The sequence below is a fragment of the Acipenser ruthenus genome, chromosome 5 (genome assembly GCF_902713425.1).
Source record: "Acipenser ruthenus chromosome 5, fAciRut3.2 maternal haplotype, whole genome shotgun sequence".
Classification (NCBI taxonomy): domain Eukaryota; kingdom Metazoa; phylum Chordata; class Actinopteri; order Acipenseriformes; family Acipenseridae; genus Acipenser; species Acipenser ruthenus.
The window spans coordinates 23,490,902-23,516,987 of NC_081193.1; the positions used below are offsets into that span (position 1 = coordinate 23,490,902).

The 26,086-nt window shown below is 38.4% G+C and overlaps 1 protein-coding gene across 2 annotated transcripts in view; it reads right to left on the bottom strand.

The window, feature by feature from the left end:
* The window catches only part of LOC117402445 (cullin-9-like), a 79,278-nt gene that overhangs the window by 29,143 nt on the left and 24,049 nt on the right, over positions 1 to 26,086 (bottom strand). For both annotated transcript variants that reach the window (XM_034921342.2, XM_059023849.1), the window contains exons 3-22: positions 22,613 to 22,767; positions 21,383 to 21,913; positions 18,682 to 18,823; positions 17,661 to 17,851; positions 17,202 to 17,568; positions 16,801 to 16,993; positions 15,906 to 16,107; positions 15,466 to 15,656; positions 13,662 to 13,876; positions 13,140 to 13,377; positions 11,210 to 11,315; positions 9,414 to 9,641; positions 8,962 to 9,052; positions 8,275 to 8,446; positions 7,964 to 8,069; positions 7,534 to 7,629; positions 7,159 to 7,334; positions 5,666 to 5,799; positions 5,132 to 5,317; positions 4,814 to 4,843 (exon numbers count right to left, since the gene is read on the bottom strand). In XM_034921342.2, the coding sequence (XP_034777233.2) occupies positions 4,814 to 4,843; positions 5,132 to 5,317; positions 5,666 to 5,799; positions 7,159 to 7,334; positions 7,534 to 7,629; positions 7,964 to 8,069; positions 8,275 to 8,446; positions 8,962 to 9,052; positions 9,414 to 9,641; positions 11,210 to 11,315; positions 13,140 to 13,377; positions 13,662 to 13,876; positions 15,466 to 15,656; positions 15,906 to 16,107; positions 16,801 to 16,993; positions 17,202 to 17,568; positions 17,661 to 17,851; positions 18,682 to 18,823; positions 21,383 to 21,913; positions 22,613 to 22,767 (3,750 nt within the window). The remainder of the gene's footprint in view (positions 1 to 4,813; positions 4,844 to 5,131; positions 5,318 to 5,665; positions 5,800 to 7,158; positions 7,335 to 7,533; positions 7,630 to 7,963; positions 8,070 to 8,274; positions 8,447 to 8,961; positions 9,053 to 9,413; positions 9,642 to 11,209; positions 11,316 to 13,139; positions 13,378 to 13,661; positions 13,877 to 15,465; positions 15,657 to 15,905; positions 16,108 to 16,800; positions 16,994 to 17,201; positions 17,569 to 17,660; positions 17,852 to 18,681; positions 18,824 to 21,382; positions 21,914 to 22,612; positions 22,768 to 26,086) is intronic.

Genomic DNA, 26,086 nt, shown 5'->3' on the forward strand with positions numbered 1-26,086 from the left:
CAAGGCCTGCTTGGTACTAGACAGGCAGGCTGGACAGGCATCCCAGATTGGGGATTATAAAACCCTGTAGCAGGTCAGAACCGGGACTGCCAGAACCAGTTTTGTGCCTGTAGCATTGTTGGTCGAGTAGTGTACAGCACTATCGTTGTCCACAAGGGGGCGTTGACCAAGCAGTAATGACGCTGTACAGTAATGCAACAGGGCAGACCCTCTGTAGACCAGGCACCTGCAAGACTGCTGTGGCCCTTTTTATCAACAGCATAAGCTCCGCCGTACAGGGAGAGCTTAACCACAGGGGATGCGCGATCTGGCTCCACGTCCTCAGACAGGAACTACAGCTCCTAGAGACGCAGAGCGTCTTGGAGAAGTGCAGAAAGCGGTTTGCTTGGAAATAGACAGGTAGGCTGGTTTTGCATGTGTCACTGGGATAAATTCCAGGTAGAATGCAACAGCAAGCAATGTATAGTAACATGTACATTGCTGCCTCAGCATGCTAGAAAGTAACTGGACTGTCAATAAGGCCTGCTTGTTACTAGGCAGGCAGGCTGGTTTGCATGTCACAGGGATAAGACCCAGGCATAATGCCAATAGCAAGCATTGCACAGAAGAAATGTACAGTTGCTGCCTCAGTTAGTTAAAAACAGTAACTGTTGTGTTACGAAAAGCAAAAGAGAAAGGTATGTTTTACTAATAATTCTGTTCAAGTGTTTAAAATGTGTTCTGGGAACTTGTCAGTAAAAGTGCTTAGCTTATAACATCTATCCCGTCACAGCAACTAAGCAAACAGCAAAATAGCCAGGGCAGGCGTCAGCATGAGGACAACCACCCAGGACCCTGACCCCACAGAGGGGCCCACACATACATACAGAAAAAAAAACTGGAAATACTGTATGAGTAAATCTACTATTTCTCTGCCAGCTATCCTACTCCAGCAGCCTTTAGGAACATTTTGTTTTCACTCAGCTGAACTAAACTGTATGCGTGCAGTGCAGTGAAACTTTTCAGATCTCCCCCCTTTTTTCCCTCTTTTCCTTTGAGAAGCGTTTTGTCGAGCCTCACTATCATAACGTCTATTATTATCATAACACCTGAACGCCTATTAATTATACAAATTTAAACCATCAAAAATGAAACCTACCAAACCTCTGGAACCTCCACATAAAAAGAAACTCAAATCTGAATGTCAAAAACAGAAGGAAAAGACTACAAAAAAAAAGAAAAGAAAAACAACTGCAGTAAGTACACTGTCAAATTTTCTATATGTAAATTTAAAAAATATTATTTCTGTAAAGTGTGTGTTGTTTTCTGTTAATTGTGTATTAAATCATATACCGGTAGTTTTAATTAAACATATACAAGTAGTGAACAAAAAAATGGAAACACCTGGGTAAATGAGGGACACCAAGTATATTGAAAGCAAGGGCTTCTACACAGGTGTGGCTCATGCGTTAATTAAGCAGGTAACATCCCAGCATGCTTAGGGTCATGTATAAAAATGCTGGACAGGCTTGGTTGCCTATAATTATGGCTAGCATGGCTGCAAGATGAGACCTCAGTGACTCTGAAAGAGGGGTGATTGTTGGGGCGCGTTTGGCAGGAGCTTCAGTGACCAAGACAGCTCAACTTGCTGATGTTTCACAAGCAACGGTGTCTAAGGTGATGTCGGCATGGAAGACATCATCAGCAAAGGGCAACAGTGGGCGGAAGCGCATACTCCAGGATTGTGATATCCGTGCATTAATTCGAAGTGCAAGGCAAAACAGGTGAGCAACTGCAGATCAATTGACTGCAAATTTCAACCTGGGGCGCGAGCAGCCAGTTTCATCAAAAACTGGTCAGCCGAGAACTCCACACAGCGGGATACCATAGTGGCCCAACGCCCTATTAAGTGACTTTACATTGGTGTTTCCATTTTTTTTGTCCACTATCTGTATGTTTTTACTATTTTCACACTGTACAGTAATGTGTAAAATGCAGCAGCATGATTTATTGTGTGTTACCAGTAGGCTAAAGTAAAAAGAAAGTGTGCTACAGGTATTCATTTGATTTGTGCCTACTGTACAGATTTATTTCATTTATTATTATTTTTTTTTAAATCAGACAACTCATGTCTCCAGACATGTCCAGTTTAGCGAGGGACTACTGATTATGAAAACCTTTTTGATAGAAAAATATTTTTTTGGGGGGTGAAGGTGGGGGGGCACTGGAGGTCCATGCTCGGGGCCCACAAAAAACCAGGCGCTGCCCTGATAATGGCCAATGCCATGTTAATTAATTAAGAAGTTACTGAGTCGAAGAGGGGAACGAAAAGCTAAACTCGCGCCACCACTAGATTGTATTCTGTTTTTGATCTGGTACAACTCTAAAAGGATAGCTGCTATTATACTCAGGGCTTAAATTCAGCTGGAGCTGAGCTCTGGTAAATATTTCCACATCTTGACTTCAGCCTGAGGCTGTTCCGTAGTGAAAACAACACAAAATACAACTTTACCGTAAATAATTATGAACATTTATTTTCACAGGGACTGTATCAATTTATTTTCATGGCAATTATTACAAGTGAAAATATTTACATAAAGTAAGTATATGGAGAGCAGCATAACACCACCACTTCTGTGTCTGTATGTGTGCGTCTGTCCTTCCTTTCCCTGGTTGTTGTTAGTGTAGTGCTGTGTGTGTGTATCATGTTTATCGAGTTAAATGTGTGTAAACTTGACACAATGTATTTGCTTTGTTTCCGTGATTTAAATAAGTCAGTACTATCGGCAAACCTGAAACAAGATATCGGTTTGGTTGCCTGAGAATGTACGCGCTTCTCTAGTTTGAAACATTATAGCGAATTGAAGTACTTGACTGAATGGCCTGAGAAACGATTTAGATCACTGTCAGCACTAGTTAATTAAAACCTTTTTATTTTCTTTATAGTAATGTGAGTCTAAAACTTAGAATTCATTGCTATAAAAAGACAGGCGTTACAGTTTACTTAATGTTTTGGGAATCGGAGACCACCTCTGTGGAAGTCCAGAGTTGTGCCTGTGGTTGATTCACGCATCTATCTTTAGGAGCTTTACTTATTTGAAGTTGGAGTTTTACTAAGCGTACTTGTATGCAATTTCCTAGTTGGCGACTGAAACAGAAAAATAAAATGTGTGAGAAATGCTTATGAAACCTGTGAACAAAATGCTTTGGTTTAGCCTAAAATAAAATAAATGTAATTGTTTTAAATTATCCTATGTGAAATATTCCATGAGAATTTAAGCCCTGCTTATACTTGTATATTGCTAAAAGTCATCAAGGTAGTCATCACTCTTCCAGTAACCACTGCAACAATGAGTGTCTGTTTTCCGTTTTAAGTTTGGTTAAAACCTATTTACGAACTTCCATGATCAACCCTTGTCTGAGTGATCTGCTTGTAATGGCAACTGAAATCAAAAAAACAAAAAAACAAAAATTTTGATGTCCTGGTTGATATCTTTGCAAAAATGAAGCCTAGACGATACGCCCCTGCTAGCACAGATTAAAAACAACAGAAATACAGCTTGAAATTATTATTTATCATAGAATCGCTGAAGTAAAAAATGTATATATATATATATATATATATATATATATATATATATATATATATAGCACTTAAAAACGAGTTAAAAGAAGCGCAAACAAGGTATATGAAGAAAATATACACTTATGTCTCAGGAGTAATCAGCTCGCCGAAAAAATACAATGGCAATGATTGTAGGGGTTGCAGCTATTTTATGGCTGCGGGGTGGATACTCAGCAGCGCCACCCTGCTCTAGCGAGAATCTTTGGCATAGAGTTTTCAGTTCAGGTGTCAAAGGGAAACACAGATTTTTGTAATGCTTAATATTCCCTACTTGAAAGGGAACCTCTTCTTTCTTCCAGATCAAGGGAGCGCTGTGACAGTACCATGAGTCTTGTACTTGTACTCAATAACAGAAACAATAATTGAAACTGGGATTCTCAAATGCTTGTAGACAACACTATCATAGCATCAAAGGGTATGACTACTTTTGAATTAGCATTGTTTGGAGTTTTGCAAAAAAAAAAAAATGCTGAAATAAATAAATTGTAGACATCCATTTCTTGGAACTTTTTTCCTCATCCAGAAAAGCAAAAAACCTTTACTACAAAAGATTTTCCCTAAAATTCTTTGTTTGAGAAATTTCTAGTAAATTATAAAATTTCCATGAGGGTATGTAAACTATATATATATATATATATATATATATATATAATTATTTAAAAACAATTCTGTATTAACTTTGTGGCTTATGTTAATGAAAGACATTTCATTTGTTCAGAGAAGGAATACAATAATAATAAACTAAATAAGGAGAAACAAAAAAAAAAAAATTACCAAACTAAAAACAAAGACCTTTAGCAAATGAAAAGAAATTCCAAGAAACCCAAGTATCCTGGAAGCTCCTACCAAATGTCTTGAAACGTATAGCAAAACGATATTTACATTAATTACTATTTGTATAATGTTTTAAATGTTAAGACTTTTAATCTAAGGGGTCAATTTGATCACCACATACCCCACCAAGATAAGATACCATTGGAATTTATTGGGAGTATTCCACAGCCCTGGTAAATCCCCATGGATTGAATCAGCAATTTTTAGGGGTAATCCCAGGATAACAACAAATAGATGCTGTAAAATGCTCTCATAAAATCCAGCTGTGGCTTATCCCAGCAGGGTATAGGTTGATCAAATCTAACTCCAAGTGAGATATCAAACAAATGTTATGTCGGAAACTGGGCTATGAGTTACAAAGTAAAGATAACTTACACTTAATAACTTTGCTTCTGTTGATAACTTCTGAAAATGAGAAAGATATCTTCAATACAGAAGGTGTAAAAACATAGCTTACTTACTTCCAGAGAGAAAATGTTTACGATCTTCAACTGTGTTTTAAAAATGGTTACCAAACACACTATTTTAGGATCTAAATCATTTAACTTCAAGGAGGTACAAAAAATGGTCTGAGGAAGCAAGTGCTGGACTGCTCACATTTGTATTAACAATAAATACCTCTTGCAATATAAAAAGGGAGACATTATAAAAGGGGTACAGCTCAGAAAAGACTAATGAGAAATGAATCCTTACTTGACTTCACAGGTGGTTTGAGCTCCTCGGTGTCCACCTGGCTGGTGTCCACGTGGACCAGGAGGTGAGTCAGCCTCCGAACCCGAGAATTAAAGACAGCTGCCCGACTCTTACAGCGCTTTGCAATCTCAGACTTCTCCAGGTACTCATTCAGCAGCCAGGACAGAGGGCTCACAGTAATGTTATCTGTAAAAGACACAAAGTAGCCCATCTACTGATCACCAATAAATTCAAAATACCATCTACAGCGCTTAGTTAGGTAATTATACAGAATACTCAGTATGGACTGATTAACCTCTTTTTTCTTTTTTTTTTTTTTTACAGCAATGGTTCATTAGGAGCAGCAGAAGTGGTTCTTCTAGAAGGTGTTCTCCTATCTACCTTTTCATTAGTAACAACTTTCTGCAAACAAGTCAATCAAAATGTAACTATTACATAACAGTCACAGTATTGGTATTTCACTGGGGGCTACCAAGGAAAATGTTAAAAAAAACCATCAACAAACTACTTTCAGATAATTCCCTCTCAGGGTACCTGAAACAGTGATGCTCTGCACTATGGGAGTAATCAAAGCCTCCCAGCATGTACGCCCCAAAGCCTCAGCTGCCTCTGGGTCTGGGAGGAAACGGTCAGCAAACATTTGTTCATGTCGAAGAGCGCTGTTTAACCTGAAAGACAAAAGGAATGTATCGATGCAACTGTGACATGAGTCTGTTCGGCCAATTTTATGACAGAATCTTATTGTTTTAGATGTTCAGGGTTCTCCCCGGGCCTTTTCAGCCGGACGTGATGCCCGGCAAAGTGGCTGTCGCCGCCCGGCTGAAAAAAACCCTGATCCGCCCGTCCTGCAGATGCTATTGTGCCTTTAACAATAGGGATTGATTGCGCTTCTAGCAGACTTCAGCGTTTTTTGGGTGAAAAAAAAAAAAAATCTTGGAACCACATGATAATGTGTTACATCTTGACACAACATTTAACCGGAGAGTCGAAGGGGCGGGTTTTCTGTGTTAAACATTATAACCGATTATTTTCAAAGCAAAAACAGTGACAATGCATGCAGGGTTTTCAAAATAAGCTGGCGATCGGCGCAATCCACCACCTAATACTATACTTACGCTGGCTACTTTATTAAAAAATATATAAAGATGATTTTCGGGTATTATCATTGTCCATTTTTTGTCGTATTATTGTACTATAAGGTTATATATAGTACATAATAGCTATACATATGCACAAAAAAATAAGCGTGTTCCTTTTGTTGTGATATTGTAAAAAATATGTACCCAGGTGCTTGTGAGAGATATTGGAGGTTCATGCATAGAGGCTGTACTCCTTTAAAAAGAAAGGCGTGAGGGGATATCAGCTGAACACTTGTCAGCTGACATACAAATGCTTAAGTGCAGAGGTGCTGGATTATTACACTCCGGTCTCATGCAACAGTTATGATAGTGACCAAACATGTGTGAGTACTGTTGTGTAAAAAAATTGTTAAAATGAACAGTTACATTCAAAAAATGTAGAACAGCGAAAAACAAAATGGACATGCATGAACAAAATGCCCTGAAAACTTAAAGAAAACAATTTAAATGAAGCAATAAGCTCAATAATTAAGCTAAAATGGAAGTGAAAAGGTTACCGTTTTTTTTTTTTGTGAACTCCAATAAACCTACGTTATCTTTCCCCAGTCAAATCATAGAGTGCCTAAATAAGCAGGTAATTTACCATAATAAAAAACAGTAATGAAAAATAAAGTGTCAACAGAAGACAACACATTATTCAAATTATTTGTCGTATTATATATTTAAGGTAAGGCAAGTTTATTTTTCTGTTAAAAGTACTCCCGGCTATAATGTTCTGCCTCCCGGCTGTACATAATTCCTGGGGAGAACCCTGATGTTATTTCTCATCCTGGTAAACTTTTATACACATTTATAACTGCATCAAAATTAAGTAAAAGCGGCACTAGTTCACTCACTTTTTTTTTTTTTTTTTTTTAAAACAATTATGAAGGACGAGGAACTGCTTACTTATTAAAGAGCTGCAGGAGCTGCATTTTGTCCTCCAGGATTTCCTGACACCATGTGTGCGCCTTAGTTGTGTGGAAGAGGTATGTCCTACAGCACAACTGCTCCTTGAACACTGGCCAAAAGGTGGGCTTGGGCCCCAGGACTTCAAATCCATGGACTCGTGTGTCAATGCCACCCTGTCTCATGGAAAACAGTTGTGTTCAATACTCAATATGACATCTGAAAAGTCTGTTACTTTTTAAAATCATAATAAATCTAGTTACAGAGGCAGTAAATAATCTTGTCAGGCACCGGCAGATTGCTTTCAGCATAATGTTAGCTGTTAAGTGAAAGTTTGAAGTACAAGTGTAATGCCAACATATCCTATTGTCTCACCTGCTGGCACCTTTTGATTCTGATCTGCACGATAGGCCAATAGCGTGTCACGTTTTCCAGAAGGACAATGCGGTTGGCTGACGGAGAAACATTCACCTGCATTGACAAGGAAGCACAATTAAAAGGGGCTTTAGTGAACGAAATAGTTCTAAAATCTCACTTTTTATGCACTTCCATTCGCTACGTAGGCCTCAAATGTCCTTTTTTTTTTAAATGAGCACGTTTTAACAAATTTGTATAGCACCTCTCTAGGTTAAAGAATGTCTTCAGACAGCATGCCTTACTTTCAGGTGGTCTGTTATGCTATATTATTTTGCTTGGAGAGTGAAATTCTCTCCAACCAACTGCTTACCCCCAAGACTGGAATGTTTTGCAGTCAGTGACATGCTTAGACATGAAGAGCAAAACTGATCTGTGTTTAGTTACTTACTGTGTTAAGTTCAGTGTTGATGTTTGAGGGGTCATCACCACCCATCACTATTATCCGTGCTGGCATGTAACTGGAGTCTTCACTAGCCACCAACACTGCCAACTGTCTGTGTTAGACGAGCACAATGGGTCATTAATTTAGGCTCAGGGAACATATTATAACAATTCTGGAGGAATACTTAACTCCTGTACGATAACATTTGTATTAAATAAATAGGACATTTGAATCTCTCCAAAAAATTTTTTTTTTTTTTTTTTTCTTAAGTTCACAATGTTTGGAAAATAACTGACATATTCCATTATTAAAAATACCTGATCACCACTCCCTTGTACATGTAGATGTTGATAAAATGGGACCCTGTGCTGCCATTCGATTCCCAGTATGTTTTTGGGTTCTTATCCGTCAGCTTGTTCGCTCTATGATGATTGGAGGAAACGTCCACCTTTTCCCAACACTTATCCTCTTTAAGCTCAACACTAGATCCTAAGGACAAGACAGAGTGAGAGAACTTAGGATTTAGTTCTTCACTATGTATTCCAGTTGAGAACTAGGATTTATTAATGTCTACAATAAAACATGCATTCTGCCATTGTGCAAAGGGTAATATAAAAATTGATACATTTCAGCGATTTGCATTTAATGATGAAATGATGTATCAAGAACAGAACATTTAACTAGTGTCAAGTAACAGTCTGGAAGAGCATGTATGTGTGTGAAACACAGGCATCAGGAAATGGAATCAGAGATGATTTTAACCCTGTTGCTCCTGTACACTAATAATTACACAAAAAGTGAAAATTCCTTTAGCTGAATTGCAGTAATTATAGTAGATCTACCACGTAAGAAAAAACAAGGCCTGTTTTCAGATGGGAAAGCAGTCAGGAACATAATTTAAAATGGTGCTTTCTAACAATGCACTGACTAAATGTCATAACTATGGGATGCAGTCTCAGCTAAGACTTCAATAGATAAACAGAGTTCACTGAGACAACACAGACCTTGGCACAGGTTTCTCAAAAATACATCAAAGAAGGGAATGTTGATTTGTTGATGGCTCCTCCGATGTTCCTCAATCTGTCCCGATACCATCTGCACAAAATAACAAATTATAGGAAGAACTATATTATTCAGGGACCTTAAACAAATTACACTCTGTATTAACTGTCCTATTCTAGTCACTACAATTAGTTACAGCCCTTGCGAAAACAATAGCACAGTTCAAGATGGAAAGCAGTATAGCTTTGACTTCCAAAAACTGCAAGGGGTACTTCACTGGTCTAGCCAGCAACGACTTAACTTGAACTTGGAGTCAGCAAGCAAGAAAAGCTATGCAGCTATACCAGGTAATAGGCACCTCTAAACATTTAAGAAAATAACGTCATCCCGGGAATGTCCTAGTTAAAATAGACTGACCCATATACAAACATCCCTGAGAGTGCTCCTTTTGTACCTGTATGCAGCCGGCCAGTATACTGGTAGTCATTTTCTTGTAAAGGCTGGCATATTTCTCACAGTCACTGATCAGGTCACGCAGCTCTGTCACCAGCAGCAAGTTGGTGCTGTGTTTGTCCAGGGCTTTGATCAGCGCTTCCTTAGTGCCCAAGCGACACATTACCACAGCATAGTCCTTATTTGTCGTGGCTAGTCGGTGCAAGAAACGGATGAACAGCTGCACAACCTTGTGAAAGTACAGAAAATAAATAAATGAACTAGCTTTTTGTGCAATTAGGGCATTTAGTAATACTCTATTAATTATTCTAAAATGACTATGTGCAAACAACACGCCAAGGCTAGGTGCCTGCAATGAACGTTGGATTAGCTCTAGAGAAACACTAAAAGATACACTGAAGTGTCAAAAGTCAATTAACTAACCATACAACCTGAAGGAAAGGACTGACGAGACAGTGGCTGTTTTTGCCAGCATGAACTACATGCGTTTACATGTATGGTTTGTTGTTTAATTTCCTTTACCTCAGAGACAGTGCAAAGTACATATGTTTTTGCAGTGTAATGCCTACCAGGTTACAATAGAATCCGTTATTGTTCACGAAGATCTAGGGAAAGTTCTTCAACAGGTCATCTAATTCAAATGAACAGATCTAAGACTAATAATATGAGGGTCACGCAAAATTAACTGAACAACTGTGCCAGCAGACAAAGCAAAAGCTACAGTACGTCATAACTGCAGCTTTAGCAGCCATATCTAATCTAAACGTTAAGGTAAATATTTGTGTTCAAGTCAAAAAGAGATCACATGGTAAGCTAAAGTTGTCAGGTCTATGACCCAGCAAATCCCTGTTAAGAGAGTTCTGGAATATTGAGACTAGTTTAATTTAGCAAGCATGACATTGTGCCAAAAAATGGATGTTACTAACTTTTTACTCAGGATACCGTTTGCAACTGTGGTATTTATTTTAAAATTGTGTTTTACAAAAGTGAAAAGATACGTTGAAAAACTAATAAGAAGTAATGGCATCTGTACTCCAATGGTTGCGGCAGTGTGGAGTAGTGGTTAGGGCTCTGGACTCTTGACCGGAGGGTTGTGGGTTCAATCCCCAGTGGGGGACACTGCTGTTGTACCCTTGAGCAAGGTACTTTACCTAGATTGCTCCAGTAAAAACCCAACTGTATAAATGGGTAATTGTATGTAGAAATAATGTGATATCTGTATAATGTGAAATAATGTATAATGTGATAACAATTGTAAGTCGCCCTGGATAAGGGCGTCTGCTAAGAAATAAATAATAATAATAATAATAATGGTTTGTAAACAAATGTATATATGAAAACAGTGTGTGATCTGTGTTACTGATATAGCCAGAGATTAAAACAATGTGGCAGCAAAACTGTACATTTTTGTTGGACAAAATCAATCATGACAGAATCACAGAATACAGTGGGAGTACATATGTGTACCAATGACCACTTCAAATCTGAAATGGAAAGCTTTGACCGTGTGGCCACATCACCTTTGTAAAACTACTGTCACAGAAGATTTAATTTGATTTGTACCATATCCACCATAGAACTTGACCTAAAGAGTTTCTGAATACAGTTATGCCACTAGTGTTACGACTACAATATTACAGTGATATTAGGTCACAGGTCAAATTTACTGTCTGATGGATGTTTTTTTCCTATGGAATTTAGAATACAAAAAAACAGTAGGCATCTTGGTTTACGAGATTTTAGCAGCTGAAATAGAGGAGACAGGGATGGGTACTTATGACTGGTGTTTTTCCCTACCTCTCTGTCGCCAATGTGGGCTGTCATGGAGGATAGGCAGGGCTCAATGCTTTCATGCCAGGGCAGGACATCTTCCTGGTAGTTATCTAAAAACTTATTTAAAGTCCTAAAGGGAAGGGAAAAAAAACTAAACTAAAACAGAATGTATTATGCAGGATATACAGCCAGTGGCAGTTAGAACACTATCGAGATTACTATTTTGACTTTACAGCATTCATGAATTTCTTTCAGTAATTCATTTCTACACTTCACATGTGGCTGTTGGAACATATTTGAGCAAATTCTCAGAGGAAGGAGGGGAGGATTAAAATTGTTCCAGTCAATATACCATCAGATCCCACTTAAGACTGAAGTTTTGCCATTATACTTTGCCCGTTGGACAAATAATTTATTTATTTATTTTTCCTATGTTCGTTCTGTTGCTAGAAAAAAACTCTGGGTATATTTCGAGAGAGCCATGCAATTTTCTAAAAACTGAATTACGTCCCACCCTTATCACTTCTGATTGGCTAGCTGTGGAAGAAGTTATACAAGGAAGCCCAGAAATGGCTACCCGAGAGCCTCTGGCAAGGTAGACTAATATTGTAAGGTATTATTTACGTTTTTTGTAAATTAGCAAATAAGTGATACTGATTTCTTAATATATGAACCTGACATTTACAAGCAGCAATCTAGTAAAGTTATTTTACTTTAGGTATTTAGGTATTGCCAGTTTATAAAAAAAATCGTGTTGTGTAATTTATAAAATTATTAATCTGTTTTTATGGTCAAGCGTGTTCTTGTTGGGATGTTTACTGTTTAGAAGCATTTCAAGACAAGCTTTTCCTGGCAAAAAAATGTAATGATTTATTTTTCGATTTTAGTTTGCCATTTACCATATTTACATATTTTTTTATATTTGAACAGAAGCAATATTAGTTATTTATTGGAGATGCACAATCCATCGGTTAGTGAAACTTAAAACGTGAAGATTAACAAATGTTTATAACGATAGAAATGAAATGCTTGTGTGTATATATATATATATATATATATTTATCATTTATTTTTCAGTGAGTAGTTCAGGGAAAAAAATTGGTGCCCAAAATAGCTGTAAAATGTTGTACACCGTTTAAAAAAAAAAAAAAAAGTATATAAGAAATAAACAAAAGAAAAAACATTTTGTCTTTGCAGAATATGATGGAGCCCACTGTAAATATTTTGTGCATTTTGGTAGAATGTTATAAAAATGCAGAGAAACTTTTTATAACAATCTAACAATCTAATGTGTTTTTTTCCCCTTTTAAAAAAATGATAAACTTACACAGGGTAACCCAAGAGAGACACTAAATCCTAATGCCAAGCTGCTGCATGCACGGTATTAAAGCTTTGTGTACATTTACAAGAAAATAAATAACATGTTTCCATTACAGCCTGGATCTCCCGACTACTAGTTCTTATGTCACCCCCATGAACTGCCAGAAGGCTACATAGGAGAACTGCTGACAGGTTTATAGTGTGCAAGGAAGTATTTAAATCAGTACAGCATACCAGTGGTTCTCAAATTAAAAATACCCCTGATTACTATAGCTAATGACAATGTTAGAAGGTTAGGTGCACTGCAAGTAATTTGACCAGCTTGTGTTATCATTCCTGAATCTTTGAACACCATGATGCTACTGTACTTCAGAAGTTCACACTGTTACTAGGAAATCACACAGAATTTCTGAGAAACTTGAGTGTTGCTGCTTTTAGGACAATGCTCGACACAATAAAAGCATGTGATCTGCATTCTTTACTCTTTTATGTTAAAGTCCCCCACGTAGTTATTTATACAGAGGGAAGGGGGAGTACACTATGCAATAGTGCACATACAATGTGTTGTGTTTGTAAAGCACCCATCCTGGATTTCATTTTACAAGGTGATAAAGGCAAGCAGAATGTTGCCTACCTCAGGACAGACAGCTGCACGGCCTTGTCCATCCTGTGGTGCTCTAGCGCCCGCACCAGCGCCTGGTAGATGTCCTTGTCTTTCATGATATCACTCAGCTCCTGGTCCAGCCGGGGCACCTCATCACAGATCAGTCGCTCCAGAGTCAGGATGATCTCCTTGGTCGCAGTCATCTCCTTCAGGCTCACCAGGAGCATCTTTAGTTCCATGTCCTTGAAGTCCAGCTCTTCCTTGGGCTCTGGAATCAACAAGATTGAAGTCAAGAATACACCAAAGGTTTAATCAAACGTAATTGGTCAAGGCCCAAGTTAAATACAGTGAAAACTGAAGAAGAAACATTTAAAAGGATAGCAGCTCAAGAATCTGTGCACTAGATTCAAAGTGGGAAGCAGGTTTTTTTTTTTTTTAAATTGCGAATGTCATGCTTGCTGGCTCCAGTAAATACTTTTTTTTAGCTTTTCCAAACTACAATTAAAGGCGATTGGATTTTCACTGTGTATATCGTAAAGGCATCTTTCTTACCCAGTCCTGTCGGGAGCTTGTGGACCATTGAGATGTGACTAAGGGCAACAATGGCCAGCCTTTGTTCTGAGCTTGTAGCAGAGCTACTCTTTTTTCCTATGCAGCGGTTCAGGACAAGACAGACATCACAAGCCACCAGCTGCTCCGCCAGGCTCTTGTGGTTCGACACCAGCATGATGATCACAAGTAGGCCATTGCATACTGCAAGGGAGCAACTAGGCAGAAAAAAAAATAAGTACAAAAAAAAAATACTCTCTCATAGGACATGTAGGAGAAGTCACAAGGTCACACTACGTATCGGCACAAATCCAAGTTTACCAGAAAGAACAGCAATATCAGTCTATAGGTTAGACTGATTACTTTAGCAAACGTGATGCTGTGCCAAAAAAACAGTTCTTAGTAACCGACACAGAAAAGCCATATAAAAACATGCAACTTTCCCCAATCACACACAGTAGGTGTAGCTATTCAGTTCATGGAAGGATAAAGGTGTCACAACCTAAAAAAAGCAAATCCCAGTAAACACCAATGCTGGAAAACTGTATTTAGACAAGAATTTAATTCAAGAAGACCGACACTGTGCCAAAAAACTTGTTGCTACTTCTGACAGAGTGTAGCTTGCCATTATATTATTTTAAATGTGTGTCTACAATACTGAGTTTAAATGTTCTTGTTGATTTGTTGGCCATTTTAAGTTAGGACATTATAAATATTTTATAAATGTGTGTGAACTGGCAAAATATTTTGCTAACCTCCATATTGTAATATTTAAAGAATGTTTACTCAGCTGTACAAATTAGTCATCCTATTTACTATATATTGCTGGAATACTAGACCTAAACTATGTACCGATTGTAACCCTAAGGAGAACATATATATACAAAAAAAATACTTTAGTTGTTTTTCTTGGATAACTTTTACATATGGCAATCTTGTTAAATGTAACCAAAATCACACTCACACACACTACATTTTAACACTAGAATCACCACGACAGTCATTGATGGTTTTCACTTTTAAAATTAATTACTCTGCGTGTGTGAAAGACACACGTTTGTCTGTTCTTGACTTCCTAAATACATGTATTAAATACCCTGATGGCTTTTGAAAAGAAGGATCGTAAAAAAAAAAAAAAAGTTATAATCCCCTCTACCTAGAACCGCCAGAGCAGTCATTTTGACTTCCTTTTACAATACAGGTTTTTATTTTGAATATAGCCTACAATATTCTATTTTATTTATATATACAAGCCTGTTATCTCTATTGGACTTGGCAGCCATCATTTCTTTCGTTTTGTACAAGGAATGCACCGGGAAAAACATCAGTAGGAGAGATTTCACCTTGAAGCTAGCCACAGCGCTTCGGCAGAAACATTTCTATCAGAAAACTGCAAAGCAGCAGGCTGCAGCAGCTCAACCTGGATTCGTTTTTACAGTTTTCTATGTGCATATACCTGTTTACACACTAGTTTCTTTAGAAATGTTTATTTTATTATAGTTTTTCATTTTTTGAAGTAGTGCTTTATATGTGGCAAGTTAGAAAATAAACCCTTTTATGTTTAATTGTTCATTTAAATATGGCATTTTGGCTGTGCAGATGTTTCATATGACGTGCTTGAATAAAACTTTTGAGTTGTATCTGATAGTTTGTTGTTCATTTTAATACTGATATTGTTTAAAATGTAACCATCATAATGACTGCCGGCGGCGGTTTTAGGTGTGAGTAACCACGGCGGTTCTGGTGTTAAACAAGAGTGATTTGCACAAGAGTTAAACATCCAAACCACACACTGGACTCCACCTACCCTTGAGTGTTTAACATTAAGTCAATAGCAGCTGGAATGGCACTGAGGAGACCTTTCGACCCTTCTGGGGTTGCAGAGCCAATACTGGCAAAGATCTCAAGCATCATCTGTGCTCCAGATTCAGAAAGTGGGAAGCAGCTTGTAAAACTGCGAATGTCATGTTTGCTGGCTCCAGTAACCACCTTTAAAGCCTGTGTGAAAAGAAAGAACAATGTCAATGTAGACACCAGTTCTATGTATCACCATTTCATATTGTTTTGTTTTTATTGCAGCTGCGATTATGATCATGGCCATACTCATAACAGTGGGGTTGTTATGAAAACCTGGTGGAGGATTACAGTGACTAGTGGTTATTCCAATATAACCTTTAAAAATATGAGACTATCACGTGTGGCTACCTGATACTGCAAGGTTTAGGTTGTCTAAGTTTCACAACTTACCGCGAGGGCAGCTTGCTGCACTTGAGCACAGCTGGAGTGCTCTTGCATGCAGGTGAGGATGGCTTTGACACCCCCCTCTGTGGCAAACATGACCCTCCATTCGTACTTCAGCATGAGGGCATGGACCAGTCGCAGTGCGCTGACAACCTTTTCCTTCGACTCGGTGATGAGCATCTCCACCAGCATCTTCAACAGCTTTTCTCTGGAGAGAGAAAACAACATTCATGTACTTTAGAAAATGGACAGGTGTGGCAGCAAAAAGGACACTTCATTTCCTTTTTGCTGTGCATATAGGTCATGCGTTTATAGGAAATGACACTCCATAGTCCATATACCCTTGAGATGGCTACAAAAGGTATAACCAGAGAAAGACCCTGGCATCATGGCAAATTTTGTCCCCACCTTTAAAAGTAACTTAAACATGTTACACGTTAACAACAAAACAATGGCACTAAAATCAGTGGTGGACTGTAAAAAGAGACAAAAGGAGTCAAAATGGATTAAATTAGGTTTGGGTTTTACAATATAATATTACAAATAACTGAGCTACGCATAAATATGTAAAGCATCAAATTCACACGCACATATATATGGTTTAATTGCGTAAATTTATATTGATAATCACGTAATTAAACCATATTTTATATACTTTTTTGTAAAAAACTGAAAAATAATTTCACTCTGAATAGTGAAACTAAAATCACCACATGACAGGTGGACCAAAATTTGGAAGGGGGGCTTTAAAAATTAGGTATCTTAATTGAATTCAAGTGAATTAAAAAAGAAAATAAGGACTCTACACAAGACCTGCCAGAACTATCCCAGTAGGTGACACTACTCAGCAGTCTGTGTTTCACAAGTTAATAGAGAAAGACACAACCGGACATGGCCTTACCGGATGGTTTGCGCAGAGTCTGTCCTCAGCATGATTTTCTCCTGGGTTCCATCCTCCTCCAGGATCTTGGTAATGAATTTGAGACCAGCCAGCTGCTGCCCTACATCAGAACTGTTCTTCTTCATGATGTCAATCACCTCACCAAACTTCTCCAGGTAATTCTTCTTCCCCTGAATCTTTGGGTTACGGAACACTGTTTAAAATAATAATAATAATAAAAAAACATGGATCAATTCTTGCCCTGGGTAGGTTATGAAGTGAACTGAAGGCAGGGTTGGTATTTAAATCCAGAATCTGGTCAGATTGAAAAAAAAAACAAAAAAAAAACCACACCAGACAAGAAAAAGAAACCATATAAGGCCATATTTTTCTGGTTCTTCCTAAACACAAAAGCAGCTCACCTTGCATTTTTTCTTCTAGATCTTCAGGGAACTTGAGTTCATCATCTTTAGGGAGCTCACTGTCGGGCTTAGCTGAAGCAGAGCTTGCCGAGTCTGACACAATCTCCTTCTTGGGTTTCTTGGAGACCAGGCTCCCCAGGAAGAAGGAGCTGCCTTCATCCCCATACTCCATGGAGTTCAGGATCCCAGTTAGCCTCTCCTGCTCAAGGCCCCCCTTGCGCAAGTAGTGATTGATGTAGACGTGGGAGCTCTGCAGGTCGCTCAGGCTGGCTGTCTGCGAGTGCTGGGTCAGGTACTGCAGCAACTTCTGGGCAACTTCTACCGGCACTGACAGCTGGATTAAGGTGGCATCATCGATATCAGACATCTGCCATACACAAACAGGGACAATTGTTTAATATTTCTCGTTTTTGTAGCAAGTTACAGATTTATTTTTTTACAGGCTCTACTCAATCTCACCTGATCATCCAGGCTCTGTCGGATGATGTTGTTCACCTCCTGCTGCTGCTTTGGTTCAAGTTTCTTAATGAAGAAGAGCACCTCCCACCACTCGGCCCGGCTCAGAGTGCCTGTGTCCTCCCTCACACTCTCAGCCAGGTAAGGCAATGAATACAATCCCCCAGGGGGCTTGTTGAAAAACGTCTGGCTTACTGCCGATCAGAGACAAATAGGGTGTTCAATAGAAAGTGGGTGCTTTTATAGTAATGCAGTGCAACAAGGACACACACACACACACACACACACATGCACGCTCACACACAGTGGTAGCCACGGTCATGGCATTACTTAGCATGATACTAACACGGTGCGATAATGCAAAAATATTGCAAGGTGGCAAGCCTGTTTTTTCAAATTCGTTTTATTCAGCTGCACTTTGTTATTTCTGCCACAAGGGAGCAGAAAATTGTTTTTGTGACCTTCTACTAATGCAGTCGGCGCCACGTTATCGGGATGCCTCGAGGAGATGTAAAAATATCCTGAACAAGCGTCTGTCCCAATTAAACAAGCGGCATTTAAAGAGGACTTTAGGTCACACATATTCATAATGCAGCGTTGCTGGCTTATTTAAATCAGAGCTGTACACATAACTGAACAACAAGAACAGTCACCATTTTCTTTACTCCCACTTTCTCTCTCTATCCCATCTAAACAATCCCTGCATCAATCACACAGGCATGGCAACTCCCCAAACATTTCCCATAACAATGAATTTACAAACATGTGCAAGAGAGGGGATGTAGTTACTTGTTTTTTTAATTTCTAAATTAAAAGAAACATAATTAAAATCACATCAAACTATGAATAAATGTTAAATACATAATTTTAAATATCATATTTTGTATAGATTATACCAATAAAAACAAATGCAGAACAAAGTTCATAAAAAGAAGTTACACATTATCACACAATGGCTTCAACAATTCACTCAGCGGTGTATTCATTTCATAACAAAACTGGTGTGTTCCTGGATCTTGCTCACCTGTGTTTAGCTTCAGAGTCTCTGCGAGTGACGATGCCTTCTCCTGAGCTTCCTTCTCAGCCTGCCCGCTCGTGCAACTGGCAGTGATCTCTATCATGTGCCAGTGGACCCAGTAGGTCCTGCTCAAGGAGTTCCAGTACACCTACAGGATATGGAAAGGGAATATAGGTGAACACTTGGGGGACTCCAGCACATTTAACCTTTTCAACACAGTTAAGGCAAGTCAGTATGCACCCCCACAAGGACCACAAATCATATTTTAAAAAGTGTCAGTATTTTAAATTAGGTTACAATAACCTGTACATACAATGTAGTACAGCACAATACTGTATGTCCAACTTCCATTATATTTTGACAATCAAGATATAGTCTTCCAAAACTCAGCCAGAGAATCAGTATTGTGAAAAAGCAGGTCACCATGTGGAATTTTTTTAAAATTTTTTTTAAACAAAACGTCAATGCAGTCTTTTTACAGAGATGGAGTCTCGAAACCTGGTGGTCTTGGTCTTGATACGTCCGGTTTTGGTCTTGATCTCGGCACATCGGTCTTGACAATACTCTATTGTCTTATAGCCTCATTTTCACCCAAATGTATAACCTTTTTAGTCCAAAATTCACACGCACTCAGATATAAACAATTATTAATTGACAAAAGATATGGTTTAATAACAAAAAAAGGTTAAATATGCATGCATACATTTAACGTCCTCTCAACATAGACCACACAACTACCATGGATAAAACCATAGTAACGAGAAAAGACGACCATTGATTGGCTAGAGAGATGAGAAGGTGTGACAATCACGGTACTAGCAAAAGAGAATGTGAACGTGACGTTTCCTTTTATTTTTATTAATTTTTCAGTAATATTTTGCAACAAAATTACCGATAAATAGAAAGTCACTGTAGGCACATTAAAATTGAGGCAACTATAAAAAGTTAGCCTACCGTTTAGTTTCGGTTTCTGCAACAAATTCACGCCCCTTGGGTTTCTTACAGCTTAAATATTACTATTAGTAATGTGGTCACGTTTTAAACACTTCAGAATTGAAATGGCATCCAAGCAGGCCAGTCGTCATTCAATTTGCCTTCATCAATTTTTAAATTGATGAGAAATAATAAAATGGACAGCAAAGTGCAAGCATTAACACACAAAGAGATCCTGACACCCTGGGATCCTTCAAGAAGCTGCTTGATGAGATTCTGGGATCAATAACAACCAAACGAGTAAAATGGGCCAAATGGCCTCCTCTCGTTTGTAAACTTTCTTATGTTCTTATGTAAAGGTGTTAGAAGTGTTGGGAACTTCTACCTTTTAAGATAAGCCAATTGTATAGCTTGTATGTAAAGTTAGCAAAAACAATATTTCAACAGTTTTGTTCTTATTAGATAACCTTGATTAAATTAGGAAAAAGTTTAGTTTTAAAGACAGGTTAAGTGGTCCAATCTCAGAAATACATGCAGAGAAAAGCCAAATTTTATTGTTTCATTATTTCTAAAAGTCTGATACAATTTTAGAAGCACAATCCTATGTGTAAGTGAAAACATGAGAATAGAATTATTGAAGCAATTGTGAAGCCTACGAGCCACTGAATATTACTTTCTATGTAGTATGCATATATACTGGTCTCAGTCTTGGTCTCAGTTTTGGTGACCTTTTTATCAAATACAGGCAAGTGTTTCTGAAGTTACAGCCTTCATTAGCCTGACAAAATCAGGACGAAATAACTCAAATCTATCTGCTTTTTCAATGGGCCTTTTTGCACAAAAATATGGTTTTAAATCATTATCAGCATATCCAACACAACTAGTATATCCAGTTCGATGGTAATGCATATGTTCTCCTTCATTATTTTGTGTTCTTGTAATTTGTAATCCATAACTTAAGTAGCTTCCATTGTCATTTTTATTGATTTCTTTATGATGTTTATTATCATGATTGTTAGCTTGTGTGTTCAATGTTTGGCAGTTAGGATTGTCCAAGCTTCCTCATTCCATTCAAATAATGTGTCAATGTTTTGGACAGTAACTAATGTTCACTATGTTGCCTGGCAGTTAGGATTATCCAACCAAACTCGCAGCTGGGTAAATGTTCGTTAGACAGCAGAGAAAGATTACACAACCTGTAATGATACCAACGATAAAGGCACTATAATGGAACTCAAGTAAGAAAATCAAAGAGTACAGCTGTGAACCAAACATTAACAATTAAGATTAACTCAACTCAAAAGTGTACAGGTCTCTGATGGTGAGGTCATTTGATGTTTGAAGTAACACATTTATCATGCAGGGTTTATATAACCCTGAATATATGAAGTCACAACTTAGTTTTAAGGTTCAAGGCTTAGGCACAGTGGGGCTGAAAATTTTACACAAAAAAATAAAGTAATGAAAGGGTTAATTTCTAATGTATAACACCCATGATCAAACTTGAGAGAATCACAGAATATAGCTGTGTATCGAGAATGATGGCAATATCTCAAAGCATTACAACATTCACAAACCAAAAAGTCACATTACCCCAATATGATGGCCAGTTCATAAGACTGAAAATATGAAGTGTAAGCTTAAATCGTTTTAAATATTAGCAGTAGAAGGTGCAGAATGCACACACAGAACAGGTGACCAACAGCAAAGATTCCTTCAAAACTGGTTCCGATTACCGACAAACGATTATAGCATAGAAAAACAAAAGGCTTACCTGTACAGGAGGTGTACCATCATTGCTGTATCGAAACTCTCCCTCATCCCCGGAGCTGACTTCTTCATAGTCCTCTAGCATGCGCACCATCATCCCACTTTTCAGATTTTCCTGTATGTACTCCACGTAGGCAGTGCGGCTGGCAAAGTCTGTACGGGTCTTGAAGCCGTTGCCCGTCTTCTTCTTGGGGGCGGCAGCAGCTAGGACGGTTTGACAGGGGGTGCTGCGGGGCTGGAATATTGAGCGGATGACCTTCTGCTGCTCTTCCTCAATGGAGTTGAGCACGGATGCATATTCTGCCTGCCTGTTCCTATCCCAGCCCATGACCCGCACCAGCTCGGAGATGAGGTTAGCCATAGCCATGGTGAATTCAAACTCTCGCTGCACCCGCGACTGCTCCGTCTGGTGCGAAGAGGAAGCGCAGTCCGATCGCTCAGCATTCTGATCAGTCCCACTGGTATTCAGTTTGTCCATCAGCGACGTCACACAGAGGTAACGCTTTACCAAGGAGAAGAGCAGTTTCCCAGGTATCTGCAGATAATAGAGATATATTTGTACATACATAAAAAATGAAGCCCCTCGTTTTACAGCATTATTATTTGTTTATTTAGCAGACGCCTTTATCCAAGGCGACTTACAGAGACTAGGGTGTGTGAACTATGCAGCAGCTGCAGAGTCACTTACAACTACGTCTCACCCGAAAGACAGAGCACAAGGAGGTTAAAGTGACTTGCTCAGGGTCACACAATGAGTCAGCGGCTGACGTGGGATTTGAACCGGGGACCTCCTGGTTACAAGCCCACTGGACCACACAGTATGGACCACACAGTATCCTAGGTGTGACTGCTTTGCAAACCCAACCACTGTGCATGTGTCAAATATATGTTCATTTTGACTAATCATTCTACTTCTGACCTATCCAACTTTTTTTTTTTTTTTTTTAAATACACACACACACATACACACACACACACACAATAAAACATAATATAAAGATATCATGACCTCAGCTAAACTGTATGTGGACAAACTATGATCTATTATCCAACATCAGAAAATGTTAATAATGAAAGAGTATTTGGTTCAGAGACCTGAACTAGACCAACTAAGGTTGCCTACGCGCGTGTAAGGCACTACTGCAGAAGTTGTTGAATTTGTCTAATTTAGTGTTCCATGAATACAACTTACAACTGGACTGTTTGCCTTTAGCTTATCTGAGCTGTACAGTACCTGTGGGAGGTGTATCCCTTCAAAAGAGATGCCATGTTCCTCAGAGGAGGTAGTTTCAGCAAACAGCTCCAGGAGGGTGTAGCGATTGTCAAAATCCATGTGCTGTTCAATCCCATCCTGCTGGCTGAGAGATAGGAGGACATAAGCACGACTCCCTGAGAAAAGCAAAATAAAAAACAGGTTAAAAAAGTGATAAGGATATCATGCCATCTTCCCAACTACAGTAAAAATACTTCACATAAAAGGTTCAATGTATTTCACACAGGCTAGACATTTGTGTTGGTGAATGAAAGCAAAGCATGCCACACCATTAAACACATTGTAATGTACTACTCATTTTGCAACATAACTGGTAAGTCTCTGTGATTTAGTCAGTGAGACAGGTGGGAAATAGAATTCTAAAATAGTTTCCCAATATACAGTAAAGTACTTGGCGGGAAAAAAAAAAAGTACAGTACTCCGTCGTGTGTCCGCCCGTCACATATCCGCCCTAACCTTTTATCCGCCATGATCAAGCTCTTCAGCAACATCACACGCGTGTACAGCGGTAATTAGGGCTGTATTAGAAGGTTCAAAGGTTCGTTCGCTAAAAAACCTTTGAGGGTTTGTCAGATGCCATTCCAATTTTTTATTTATTTATTTATTTATTTTTTAACAGAAATCATTTCACAATGTGTGAATACTATAAAATCACACATTAAATGTCACTCGCATGCAAAATTCGATTTTTTTTTTTTATAATGCATATTACTTAAACAAAAGTTGTTGTATTAAAATCCAACCAAATCTTTATATGTAGCAACTCTACGTGTGCCGCTGCCGTGTATGGAGCAAGGTATATTATCCAAAGCGCTGGTGGGTACCTATAGCGGTTGTAGTGCTTCAGTAAAATATGTACTGAATACCTAGTGTAAGAGAAGTGCTATGGTAGAATATGTTTGAAACATATAAAAAAATATAAGCCAACACTAATCATTTTAATTTAGAAAAAACTGAGCACCGTCCGTCCCTGCCCCCTCCAGCCCGTGTTAACCAGAGGCAAATTTCTTCGTACACCATCTTGACAGCAAAGCGACAGCGTAAGCTGTATTGAAAGAAATGGCTCGAAACCCCTCTGCTGTTTGGGATTTTTTTTGTTAAATGCCCAGACGACCGAAAAGTTGAATGCAAACTGTGCAAGCGACCGTTGATGTATCATGGAGGCACATCCAATCTCTGCGGTCACTTTACAATCTCAAGTTCATATTATTAGTAGTAGTAGTAGTAGTAAAATGTGACTGTGACTGATACCCTGCTTGGAACGGTGTGTGTTCAATTAAGTTTGTTTTGCCTGAGTCCGCTGCAGTTAGTGCTGCTGCAATGCAAGCTTACGTGCAAGCAGCAATTAGGTGTAAACAACATATATTTTTACTTAAATTATAAAAACATGATTACGGTTCTACATAAATGTATTTTTAAACGACATATGAATGTTTTATTCCATTTATATGGCTTACCTGTAAAATAGGATTTTCAATCAAATATAATAGGAGGCTGTGGGGTCCAGTGGTTAAAGAAAAGGGCTTGTAACCAGGAGGTCCCCGGTTCAAATCCCACCTCGGCCACTGACTCATTGTGTGACCCTGAGCAAGTCACTTAACCTCCTTGTGCTCCTTCTTTCGGGTGAAACGTATTTGTAAGTGACTGCAGCTGATGCATAGTTCACACACCCTAGTCTCTGTAAGTTGACTTGGATAAAGGCGTCTACTAAATAAATAAATATAAACCTTCCTTCGGTAATGTGTTCTGAACCTTCGAAGGTCAAAATGTACCCTAGTGCTAACGCAACGCCAATGCAAAATGGCTACAGGAAAGCAAAAGCAAGTTCAGCACTGTAATACTTTTCTTTAAAATTTTAATTAATACAACAAATTTGTAAAAGCCAATGCAGCGGGAACTATATTGTCTAAGTATGGTTTTGGAAAGAAATGTTCAGTAACGCAAAGATATGTTCTTGAAGTGTTTGGGTACTTGATAAGCTAAAATAAAATAGGTTAACACAGATGTGATGTATAACTTGATTTTACTTACTGGTGCACTGTTAAATCCTTTCAAGTACTACTTGTCAGTGGTTTACACTGCTACTACTGGAATTTACAGTGGTATTATATCTATATGTTTATGTATTTTGACATTGTACTTAAACTTGACTTGAACCAATTATTTTGAAATTTTGAAAAAGCAACTAGAGTTTCTATTAGCAGTTCAACTAAAAACAAAAAACACTAAAATTATTAATGGAAAAAAAGGTTGCAAACAAGGGTTATTTAACTAAACCTGTGTATTTCTTTATTTATCAGCGTTGAACATGTAGGAAGAAAACTAAACAAAAAGGTGTTTTCCTAAAATTTAAGTCTCAAAAAAATTAAAAATAAAAATAAAAAAAAGGGGGGGGGGGGGCAAGAGACTTTTACACCAGTGCGACCTATACAACGATTTTTACGGTAGGTATAAAAAGGATCCATTTATTCACCTCAGGGCTGCTGCAAAACCAGAGCCAACTGGGCTAAAGAAGCGGAATTTCGCCGAGTGTGAGAGAGTGACAGTGAGAGTTGAGAGACAGAACCAGGGTTGGATACTGAAGAGTGTTAGTAAGTCGAAGCCACCGACAGCCGGGCAAGTAGCCGGAGTTCATTTATTATTGAACAGAGGAGATTAGTTCAGAGATTGTAGATCCCACCAAAGTTTTTGTATACTGTGTTGTATGTACTCCATGCGCTACCATTGCTGGTAGTGTCACGTCAGCTGTCCACTTCACTTAAAGAAGTTTACAGATTTCGGTCTATATTCTAAAAATTGTATAAATTGTAAATTAAATTTAAAAAAATGATGCTGGTTAAATGTACACTCAAAAAGTGTCCTAATTTCAAGGCTTTCCCAAACCGTACTGGAAATTCACTCTAGTTCTGAATTTAAGAACTGCAGTACCCTCAGGTTTTGGCACAAGTTGTTTATATATTATCTGTTCATACATCCCCCCCCCACTGAACAATGAAAAATTATTATAGTAAGTGGGAGTGGGAATGGGGGCATATTTAATTAATTATATATATATATATATATATATATATATATATAATCTAACCGGTCTGCTGAAGTTTGCCGGTCCACAGTACTAGAAAGGTTGGGAACCACTGGTTTAGAGTACTGGAATGTGCTGGTATTTTAAGTCACACAACACTTTTACATGTGGGTATATGTCATGACAATCTATTGATGGTTTTAATTTTGAACTTATAACCATGGCGGGGGGATAAATGTCACCAACACGCCTGCTTGTATAGGCTAGTATTAAAAAGAAAAAGTGTAACGTACACTGCTGATGAAAATGCAGAGAGGAAGCAAGAGTTGCAAATTAAAATGAAAACGGGTGGAGAGCTATGATGCTGGCACTTGGCTGCCTCCATTCCCCATGTAGTGACTCATCACAGCATG